The sequence below is a fragment of the Scomber japonicus genome, chromosome 20 (genome assembly GCF_027409825.1).
Source record: "Scomber japonicus isolate fScoJap1 chromosome 20, fScoJap1.pri, whole genome shotgun sequence".
NCBI classification, from domain to species: domain Eukaryota; kingdom Metazoa; phylum Chordata; class Actinopteri; order Scombriformes; family Scombridae; genus Scomber; species Scomber japonicus.
The window spans coordinates 3,807,957-3,819,677 of NC_070597.1; the positions used below are offsets into that span (position 1 = coordinate 3,807,957).

General features: G+C 44.6%; 1 protein-coding gene across 1 annotated transcript in view; it reads left to right on the top strand.

Moving 5' to 3' along the window:
• LOC128381444 (brain-specific angiogenesis inhibitor 1-associated protein 2-like) overlaps window positions 1–11,721 on the top strand; it is a 99,427-nt gene that overhangs the window by 29,856 nt on the left and 57,850 nt on the right. Inside the window, 1 exon segment of the mRNA XM_053341460.1 lies at window positions 6,644–6,730. Within this exon segment, the coding sequence (XP_053197435.1) occupies window positions 6,644–6,730 (87 nt within the window).

Consider the following 11,721-nt stretch of genomic DNA (forward strand, 5'->3'; position numbering starts at 1 on the left):
CACAGCAAAGCAGAGTGTTAGGGTTTGCACAGCAGAGCAGAGCAGAGCGTTAGGGTTAGCAGAGCAGAGAGTTAGGGTTAGCACAGCAGAGCAGAGAGTTAGTGTTAGCACAGCAGAGTCAGAGAGTTAGGGTTAGCACAGCAGACCAGAGCGTTAGGGTTAGCACAGCAGAGCAGAGCAGAGCATTAGGGTTAGCACAGCACAGCAGAGCAGAGAGTTAGGGTTAGCACAACAGAGCAGAGCATTAGGGTTAGCACAGCAGAGCAGAGAGTTAGGGTTAGCACCGCAGAGCTTTAGGGTTAGCAGAGCAGAGCAGAGCATTAGGGTTAGCACAGCAGAGCAGAGAGTTAGGGTTAGCACAGTAGAGCAGAGAGTTAGGGTTAGCACAGTAGAGCAGAGAGTTAGGGTTAGCACAGCAGAGCAGAGAGTTAGGGTTAGCACAGCAGAGCAGAGCGTTAGGGTTAGCACAACAGAGCAGAGCAGAGAGTTAGGGTTAGCACAGCAGAGCAGAGAGAGTTAGGGTTAGCAGAGCAGAGAGTTAGGGTTAGCACAGCAGAGCAGAGATTTAGGGTTAGCACAGCAGAGCAGAGAGTTAGGGTTAGCACAGCACAGCAGAGCAGAGAGTTAGGGTTAGCACAGCAGAGTCAGAGAGTTAGGATTAGCACAGCAGAGCAGAGAGTTAGGGTTAGCACAGCAGAGTCAGAGAGTTAGGGTTAGCACAGCAGAGCAGAGAGTTAGGGTTTGCACAGCAGAACAGAGAGAGTTAGGGTGAGCACAGCAGAGAGTTAGGGTTAGCACAGCAGAGCAGAGAGAGTTAGGGTTAGCAGAGCAGAGCAGAGAGAGTTAGGGTGAGCATAGCAGAGTCAGAGAGTTAGGGTTAGCACAGCAGAGTAGAGCAGAGAGTTAGGGTTAGCACAGCAGAGCAGAGAGTTAGGGTTAGCACAGTAGAGCAGAGAGTTAGGGTTAGCACAGCAGAGTAGAGAGTTAGGGTTAGCACAGCAGAGCAGAGAGTTAGGGTTAGCAGAGCACAGCAGAGAGTTAGGGTTAGCAGAGCACAGCAGAGAGTTAGGGTTAGCAGAGCAGAGCAGAGAGTTAGGGTTAGCACAGCAGAGCAGAGCAGAGCAGAGAGTTAGGGTTAGCACAGCAGAGCAGAGAGTTAGGGTTAGCACAGCAGAGCAGAGAGTTAGGGTTAGCAGAGCACAGCAGAGAGTTAGGGTTAGCACAGTAGAGCAGAGAGTTAGGGTTTGCACAGCAGAGCAGAGCGCTAGGGTTAGCACAGTAGAGCAGAGTGAAACACAGCAGAGCAGAGAGTTAGGGTTAGCACAGTGAAGCAAAGCAGAGAGGAGAGTAGAGCACACAACACAGTGAGCATCTATTGTCGCCGGCACAACCTCGTTTTTAAACTGGAACTGGGGCGGCAGGTTTTATTATTTCTTTTGGGAAAACGAGGTGAAGGCTGCCTGTGTGTGTGTGTGTGTGTGTGTGTGTGTGTGTGTGCGTGTGTGTGTTTCGGGATGTGGTGCTTCGGTGCAGCGCTGTTAGAAGCTGTGAGACTGCAAGTGTGAAAGAAAGTCAGATTTAATTTAAAGGTCAGGAGACGTCTAGTCAACATTGAAACTGGGTTTTACTTCAGAGCTCCAACCATGAACAGGTTTAATTGATTAATTGGCAACTATTTAATTAATCTCCAACTATTACAATAAGAAAGAATAAATTCATTATCTGATTCCAGCTTCTCAAATGTCTGGTTTCTTTATTCCCTTTATGACTGTTGTAGGTCAAAACTAGACATTTAAGAGCTTTTGAGTAACAATGATCAACATTTTCTTACATTTTATGGACTAAATGACTAATTAATTAATTGAGAAAATAATAATTAGTTACCAGATTTAATTTACTTATAATTCTAAGTTGAATCAAGTCATTATTTTAATTAAGGCTACAGACACATGATCATTTGTATTGGTGGCTCATCTGCCAATTCAACAAGTCATTTCCTCATTTTGTTGTTATATTGCTGAAAGTAATATTATAAAATAGCTTGTTTTGTTCAACCAGCTATTGATAAATGGTGTAAAACAGAGAAAAATGACAAACCCTCAAATTTGAGAAGCTCCAACCAGGAAATACTTGCATTTTTAAAAATAGATTATTTAAATGATTAACCCTTTACATACTGTTCATATTCTGATTCATAATTAGTCTCTGAGCCCATTCACATTCATTAGTCATTAATAAATGTTTTATTAATCCTTAATGTAAAGCTATCAGAGAGCAAATAGAGTGTATTAAATTTATATATTGGGGGAAAAAGACATTCACAATCACTATTTTATGACCCAGGAGAATATTTTATAGAATATGATGAATACAACATGTTTAAATGCTGATATTTGGCCATTTTTTTTTACATTTGCATATATAAAAATATGAATCAGCTGCACTAATATTCAAACAAAGGATGCATTTTATTTCCATTTTTATATATTGTGGGTCACATTAGGAAAAGTCCAGCTAAAATAAATGTGTATTTGGTGTTTTTACAGCTCTGAAATGTAAATAATGAGTCTAATTTGACCCTGAACATTATGAATATACACAATTTATTGAATTGCTGTTGAAATGTTGATGTATATAAATATAAAAAATGAACTTTTTGACCCAGTTTTAACTCTGATGTTTAGACGTCTCTGACCTGCAAACCATCAGATCTTTATGCTTCCTCTGATGATGATGATGATGATGATGATGATGATGATGATGATGATGATGATGATGATGATGATTGTGGAAGACTTGATTTTAGATTTAGGTGAAAAGAGTCTCAGCTTGATGCTTTTTTAGATTTTCCTCCTCATGTTTCATTCACACACGCTGACACTCGGCTCTGCATCGGCTTTATATCACTGTTCTAATCCACTTTACAGGCAGACCTTTCTCCTCCCCTTCCTCCTCTTCCTCCTCTTCCTCCTCTTCCTCCTCTTCCTCTTCTTCTCTTACCTTTTTCCTCTCCCTCGCTGTCACTTCCCAGCTGACAGACAGCAGCTCCTCAGGCTAATCCTGCCTCACCTGACCCTCCCTCCCTGATTCCTCCGGACATTAGACTCTCTCATATCTCACCTACCTGTAACTTAGCTCAACCTAGGATTAAGGAATAGCCTCCAGAAGAAGAAGAAGAAGGAGAAGCAGGGGGTCTTCTTCTTCTTCTATCAGTTGTGCAGTTGTGTTAGAGATCTCAGGCTCAAGTTATTTGAAGTCATCTTGAAAAACCCGTGTAGTTTATTCTGCAGACTTGATGCCACTCCGCTCTCCATCTTTCATTTCCCAGAGCAATAAGTTGCATAGCGGCGGGTTTCACTCACTCCAGCATCTCTGTGGACTCTGTGAACTTGAGCTGAATAGATTTACATAGTTTTTTGGGTTGTTTGTGGAGGTTATAAATACTTTGTCACTTCTCTCAGTGTCTTTAAAAACAACAAAAAAGCACCAAACACACCCATCAACATGACGGGAAAGAAACCCAGCCCTTTCATCCATATGTATCTCCTGACTCGGACATGTGTCCTCTGTCATCATGGCTGTCAGTGCTCCTGCTTTAATTCACCTCCACTGCTGCTCGCTGCTGCTCGGGGGTCTGCATCGTGTCACAGTTTTTTTTATTTTTTTTGAGGCTTGAGTCGCTGTCACGTCTCTGGCATTGTGCGAAGACGCAGAGCAGAGAATGAACAGCTGCAGAGTGCTTTGATATCATGGCTCATGGCTGTGGAAGAGTTTTTTTGTGTGTGGCATACTTTCAATATAGAGCTGCTTTTTTTTTTGTAGGGTTTTTAAAAGTTCAGCTCATCCGAAATATAGTAAAACACATTTTTCTGCTCATCAGCAATGGTTTCTGATTGCTATAAGTAGCAGAAGTGAATGTGGATTTAGACTAATGCACATCAAAATAACCTAAAATCAATCAATCTTTATTTATAAAGCGCCAAATCACAACAGAGTCATCTCAAGTCTCTTTCCACATAGAGCAGGTCCAACCCGAACTCTTCAGGTTTTAACTTTAAAGAGACCCAACATTCCCACATGAGACACAGTGGAGAGACAAAACTCCCTTTAACAGGAAGAACCCTCAGAACCAGACTCAGAGTGGGAGAACATCTGCCTCCGCTGGTTGGAGTAGAGAGGAGAGAAAGGAAGGAGAGGAGAGAGAGAAGAAGGATAGAGGAGAGAGAAGAAGGAGAGAGTGGAAGGAGAGAGGAAGGAGAGAGAGAGAGAGAGAGAGGAAGGAGAGGAGAGAGAGGAAGGAGAGGAGAGAGAGGAAGGAGAGGAGAGAGAGAAGAAGGAGAGGAGAGGAGAGAGAGAGAGAGAGGAGAGAGAGGAAGGAGAGGAGAGAGAGGAAGGATAGAGGAGAGAGAGAGGAAGGAGAGGAGAGAGAGGAAGGATAGAGGAGAGAGAGGAAGGAGAGGAGAGAGAGGAAGGAGAGGAGAGGAGAGAGAGGAAGGATAGAGGAGAGAGAAGAAGGAGAGGAGAGAGAGAGGAAGGAGAGGAGAGAGAGGAAGGAGAGGAGGAGAGGCAAGGAGAGGAAGGAGAGGAGAGAGAGGAAGGAGAGGAGTAGAGAGGAAGGAGAGGAGAGAGGAAGGAGAGGAGAGAGAGAGAGGAAGGAGAGGAGTAGAGAGGAAGGGGAGGAGAGAGAGAGGAAGGAGGAGAGGAGAGAGAGGAAGGAGGAGAAGAGAGGAAGGAGAGAGAGAGAGAGAGAGAGAGAGAGAGAGAGAGAGAGAGAGAGAGAGAGAGAGAGAGAGAGAGAGAGAGAGAGAGAGAGAGAGAGAGAGAGAGAGAGAGAGAGAGAGAGAGAGAGAGAGAGAGAGAGAGAGAGAGAGAGAGAGAGAGAGAGAGAGAGAGAAGAGAGAGGAGAGAGGAAAGAGAGGAAGGAGAGAGGAAGGAGATGAGAGAGAGGAAGGAGAGGAGAGAGAGAGAGGAAGGATAGAGGAGAGAGAGAGGAGAGGAGTAGAGAGGAAGGAGAGGAGTAGAGGAAGGAGAGGAGAGAAAGGAAGGATAGAGGAGAGAGAAGAAGGAGAGGAAGGAGAGGAGAGAGAGAGAGGAAGGAGAGGAGAGAGAAGAAGGATAGAGGAGAGAGAAGAAGGAGAGGAAGGAGAGAGAGAGGAAGGAAGGATAGAGGAGAGAGAGGAAGGAGAGGAAGGATAGAGGAGAGAGAGAGAGAGACAGGAAGGATACTAAGGAACCTAAAAGCAATTAAAAAGTTGATTGAAGAAGACAAAATGTAGGTTTCAGTTTGTTTCTGCAGTTAAACAAGACCAACAGTCTGCTTGTGATGTCAGAGCAATGTCAGATATGCACAGCAAGCACAAAAGAAATAAAATCATTATCAAAAGATGGACGAGTACGATTCAAATTCATAAATGCTGCAATGAGAACAGAAACATAAAATGAGTCTGGCATGATTAGGTGTCTCACAACTGGGGTAAGAGTTTATCCAGGTTTCTGAAATTGGGATATGATCATAACCAGAATATCAGGTTTGACATTAATTAACTGATATAAAGGGTCGGGTGCAGCCTACAGGTTAAGCTGTTTTTAAAATTGTAATTTTTGCAAATGTAAAAATAATATAAGAATATATTTTTAGTAACACTACTACTACACTACTTTAAACAACTAAAGTGAGTCTAGCTACTTTACATTACTTGGACAGATTTGTTAAATCACAGGAAGGAAGGAAGGGACGAAAGGAAAGAAGGAAGAAAAGGAGGGAGGGAAGGAGAAAGGAAAAGAGGAAGGGAGAAAGGAAGAAAGAAGGAGGACGGAGGAAAGAAGGAAGGGAGGACGGAGGAAAGAAGGAAGGGAGGACGGAGGAAAGAAGGAAGGGAGGATGGAGGAAAGAAGGAAGGGAGGACGGAGGAAAGAAGGAAGGAGGGAGAAAGGAAAAGAGGAAGGAAATGAGAAGAAGGAGGGAGGGAGGAATAAAGGAAAAGAAGGAAGGAAGAAGGAAAGGAGGAAAGGAAAGGAGGACGGAGGAAAGAAGGAAGGAGGGATAAAGGAAAAGAGGAAGGAAGGGAGGAGAAAGAAAGAGAGAAGGAGGGAAGAAGGAAAGGAAGGAAGGGAGATGGAGAAAGGAAGGAGGGATGGAGGAAGGAAGAAAGGGAGATGGAGGAAGCAAGAAGGAAGGGAGCAAAGAGAGAGAAAGGAAAGAAAGAGAGAAGGAGGAAGGAAAGGAAGGAAGGAAGGAACAGTCAAAACAGACGGGGTCAATTTGACCCGGGAGGACGACACAAATCATAGAGGTGGAGGAAGTTCAGAGATGCTTTATAACCTAAATGAATCTTTTCCTCTTTGATGATTAAAGGTGTAGTACGTGCTTCCTCTCTGTAGTCACTTTGCCTCCATGTAGAGCTTTTTCCTTTTTTCCTGCCTGGTCTCCATTTCCGCCTGTCGCTCTTTTTTTTTTTTTTTTTTATTTCCCATGCCCAACCTTACCTCTCTCTGGGGGGGGGGGGCTGGCTTTTAGAAGGGGAGGGGGTGTTTGCAGAGAGCTTGAAGAAAGAAGACGATAATTTTTTTTTTTTTTTTTTTTTTCTTCCCCTCTTTGAAACTCCGCACCGTTGATCTGATGCCCAATGCTTCATGTTTCCAGGTGTCACATACGCTGCAAAGGGCTACTTCGACGCTCTGGTGCGGATGGGCGAGATGGCCAGCGAAAGTCAAGGCTCTAAGGATCTTGGTGAGTCCTTCGTAGTGGCTGTTTTTTTTAGCGCCCCTCCCTCCCTCCCTCTCTCCCCCCCTTCTTTGGTTGGGGGAGGGGTGGGGGTTTGAGATTTGTTTGGGGGGTCTGCACAATGATGATGCAGATTGGTGGTGGATTTTGGGGGGATGGGAAGGGGGGATGGGGGGAGGGGGTGGATGACTCGAGGCTGGTTGTTTGAGCAAAAGCAGCTGATGACCAAAGTGAAACTGGACACACACACACTCACACACGCACACACAAACACACACACACACACACACACACACACACACACACACACACACACACACACAGTAGAGCTGGGCGTGATCCTTCCCTCCTTCCTCCTTCTTTCCTTTCCTTCTTCCTTATCTCTTTCTTTCCTCCCCATTACCTTCCTTCTTCCCTTCCCTCCTCCCTCCCTCCTGTTGTCCTCGAGTCAAGGAAGGAAGTGAGGAAGGAAAAAGGAAAGAAGGAAGGAAGGAGGGAGAAGATTAAGGAGAGGAGAGTGGAACGAAGGAAGGAAGGAAAGGAGGGATAAAGGAAGGAGGGAAAGGAGGGAGGAAGGAAGGTAGGGAGGACGAAAGAAAGAGAGAAGGAGGGAGGGAGGGAGGGAGGAAGGAAGGAAGGTAGCGGGAGGAAAGAAAGAGAGAAGGAAGGAAGGAAGGAGGGAAAGAGGGAGGGAGGGAGGAAGGAAGGGGAATGAAGGGAGGAAGGTAGTGGGAGGAAAGAGAGAAGGAGGAAGGAAAGAAGGAGGCAGAGGGAAGCAAAGAAGGAGAGAAGGAGGTAGGGAGGAAGGACAGACAGACGGAAGGAAGGGAGGAAGGAAGGGAGGAAAGAAGGAACAGTCAAAACAGACGGGGGTCAATTTGACCCGGGAGGACGACAGGAAGGTTTAAAGCATGAAAACACATTACCATACCATGATATTCAAAATCCAAGGCGATATCTATATATTATAATATTATACCCCTAATACACAGCATGGCTCCTCTCTCCTATAACTCACTGCTTAAAGATGCTGTCTGTCAATCAGCATACAAAAAGCATTAATGCACCTTTTTATTACTCAGTGGAGCTTTTATTTTATTTTACTGCATTATAAAACCTCTCAATTCATAAAGAGGGAATTAATTCAACCTTTTCATCACTTTTTATTCCCTTCACATTCAGAGAGGAGATAAAGATAAAGATTACTATATTACTGCTCTGCTCCATTCATAACTACCAGCGTGTCGTCTGGTTTCAGTTGGATCAGCTCTGGTTCTGCTCATTTAGAGGACTCTTTTTTTTTTTTTTTTTTTTTTTTTATAGTGCCTATCGTGCACGAGGGTTGAGTTGAAAGGGTTAAAGTTCATTTCCCAGCAGATGCACCAGTAAGGAAACATGTGTGTGAAGTAGAGAAGTAGAGAAGTAGAAAACGCTTCAGTGTGGTGTGTTGCAAAGTTTGTGTGATATAGTAGGTAGAGTCGAGATCAGTCACATGGCAGAGGAGTGTGACGAGCGTGCGTAAAAAAAAAGAAAGCCCCCCCCCCCCCCCCCCCCCTCGCCTCCTCACTGCATCCATCGTCGTGCTTTAACCCTTTATTGGGCAAATAATTATATTTGGTAACTTGTAAATATCCCAGAAATATCCTTCCTTCCTTCTTTCCTTCTTTCCTTCCTTCCTTCCTTCCTTCCTTCCTTCCTTCCTTCCTTCCTTCCTTCCTTCCTTCCTTCCTTCCTTCCTCCCTGCCTTCTTTCTTCCCCTTCCTCTTTTCCCTTCTCCCTCCCCTCGTTCCTTATTTCCTCCGTCCTTCCTTCCTTCCTTTCCTTCCTTCCTTCCTTCCTTCCTTCCTTCCTTCCTTCCTCCCTGCCTTCTTTCTTCCCTTCCTCTTTTCCTTTCTCCCTCCCTCGTTCCTTATTTCCTCCGTCCTTCCTTCCTTCCTTCCTTTCCTGCCTTCTTTCTTCCCTTCCTCTTTTCCTTTCTCCCTCCCTCGTTCCTTATTTCCTCCGTCCTTCCTTCCTTCCTTTCCTTCCTTCCATCTGTCCTTCCTCCCTCCCTCCTTCTCTCCTCCCTTCCTTCTTTCTTCCTCCGTCCCTTCCTTTCCTTCCTTCCATCTGTTCTTCCTCCCTCCCTCCCTCCTTCTCTCCTCCCTTCCTTCTTTCCTTCCTCCATCCCCCTTTCTTCTTCCTTCCTTCCTTCTTTCTTCCCTCCTCCTTCTCTCCTCCCTTCCTTCTTTCCTTCCTCCATCCCCCTTTCTTCTTCCTTCCTTCCTTCTTTCTTCCCTTCCTCCCTCACTCCTTCTCTCTTTCTTTCCTCCCCCCTACCTTTCCTCCTTCCTTCTTTCCTCCGTCCTTCCTTCCCCTTCCTTCCTCCATCCTTCTTTCCTCCTCCTCCCTTCCTTTCAATGAGTGTCCTATAAAGGGTTAAGGAAGGGAAAGGAAGAAAGAGAGGAGAGGGAGGAGAGGGAGGGAAAGCTGGCAAGAGAGGAGGGTAAAACAGGGATATACGAGCCGAGTGCGGAGGATTTATTTTTATTTTTTTTAAAGAGCTGCATTCATTATTCATGGGAAGACCTTTTTTCGGGTGCTCCCTCTTCTCACACTTCTCCTCTACCCTCCCTCCCTCCCTCCCTCCCTTCCCCTGCGTCACTTTGGAGTAAATACTCAGCTGAGCTCGTGTTGCTCGCTCATTACTGTCCCTCCGCTCGGCTTAAACTCTCATCATTCGTACAGTGATCTCGTCCCAAAACACTTTTTAAAGATGGCGGATATTTAAGGCTGAGAAGTTCTTCCTGCTGGAATCCTGCAGCTTTAATCAATGAACAAGCATATGAGTCATTTTAAACATTTAATTATGAAGCAGCAGCATCTTTTTAGGCCTCATTATCAGCATCATCATGTCTATATATGGACTTATCATATGATGCATGGACATGACCTTTTGAAGAAGGAGGGGAGGAGGGAAGGGAAGGGAGGGAGGAAGGAGAGAAGGGAGGGATAAAGGAAGGATGGAAGGGAGGGAGGAAGAAGGAAGGAAGGGAAGGGAAGGGAGGGAGGGAGGGAGGGAGGAAGGGAGGGAGGAAGAAGGAAGGAAGGAAGGGAGGGAAAGAAGGGAGGAAGGGAGGAAGAAGGAAGGGAGGAAGAAGGAAGGAAGGAAGGAAGGAAGGAAGGACAGAAGGACAGAGGAAAGGAGGAAGGTAGGGGGGAGGGAGGGAGAGAGGAAGGAAAGGAGGGAGGGAAGGAGGAAGGAAGGACGGTAGGAGGGAGGGAGAAAGGAAAAGAGGAAGGAAGGGGGAAGGTAGTGGGGAAGGAAAGAAGGAGGAAGGGAGAAAGGGAGGGAAGGAAGGAAAGAAAGGAAAGAAGGAACAGTCAAAACAGACGGGGTCAATTTGACCCGGGAGGATCTCTACTGGTACCCGCAAACACGAACATGAATAATAAACCTGTAACAATAATTATCGACTTATCGTATGATACATGGACGTGACCTTTGACCTTTGACCTCAGTATTGCCACACTTCACATTAGCAGCTAAGAGGCTATTCATGAGTAGTGTCCTCCATTCCTCACTGTGTACGTCCTGAGTGGAGACTGCAGGAGAGTTAAAGGTTAATAAATAAATAAAAATAAAAGGAAGGAAAGCAGTAAGGAGGGAGAGAGGAAGGAAGGAAAGGAGGGAGGAAGGAAAGGAGGAAAGGAGGGAGGAAGGAAGGAAAGGAGGGAGGAAGGGGAGGAAGGAGTAAGGAAGGAGGGAGGGAGGGAAGGAAGTAAGGAGAGAAGGAAGGGAGGAAGAAAAGGAGTAAGGAGGGAGGGAGGGAGGAAGGAAGGAAAGGAGGGAGGAAGGAAAGGAGGAAGGAAGGAAGAAAGGAAGGAAGGAAGGAGGGAGGGAGGAAGGAAGGAAGGAAAGGAGTAAGGAAGGAAGGAAGGAAAGGAGTAAGGAAGGAAAGGAGTAAGGAGGGAGGGAGGGAGGAAAGAAGGAAAGGAGTAAGGAGGGAGGGAGGAAGGAAGGAAGGAAAGGAAGGGAGGAAGGAAGGAAGGATGGAAGTGTGTTCGTCCTGAGTGGAGACTGCAGGAGAGTTAAAGGTTAATAACTCCCCCTTTACATTATTATACTATTATATTATCATTATATCAGTGGTATAAAATGATCTTCAAATGACAATAATATCATTTATCGTGATTATTTCTGAGACAATATATCATCTAATAAAAGTAGTTATCGTGTCAGGTCTAATAAAACCTCCACAGATCAAAATGTTATAACAGAAAGAGTCAGAATTGAGTTTTGTCTGTAGTTCGAGGCGCCTTTCAAACAGTTTTACAGATGTCTCTTTTACAATGGAGGTCTATGGGGGAAATATTATTTTATTTTTATTTTTTTTGTTGTTTGCAATACCGCGAGTGACCACTGGGGAGAAATTAGCAAAGTGGCGGCTCCCTATCCAACACTTATTATACAATCATGGCAAAGTTATTTTCTACTTCTTCCTCATGATGACATCAGATTTCATTATTATGTTATTATATTATCATCATAGCAGTGGTATTAAATGATCTTCAAATGGCTATAATATCGTTTATCGTGATTATTTCTGAGACAGTATATCGTCCAATAAAAAGGAGTTATAGTGGTTTAGCAGCACTTCAGAGTACAACTAAAGGCCTTTGCACACCAAGATCCTTAATTTGAATGTGTTCTTTCTTTTTTTTTGCACTGGCATCCAACAAAAATGTTCCAATGAGAAGAACTTGAATGCAATTAAGCTTTAACCCTTAAACAGGCAGGAGTGGAAAATGAGATGTAAAAAAAAAAAAAAAAACATAATTTGATATTACTACCTTCTCATTTCTCCAAATGTTTGTAATATAATTAGGATTTTTATGATACATGTCATAATGGTGATACATGAGGAAGGAAGGAAGGAAAGGAGGGAAGAAGAAAGGAAGGAAGGAAGGGAGGAAGAAAAGAAGGAGGGAGGAAGAAAGGAGAGGAGGAAGGAGAG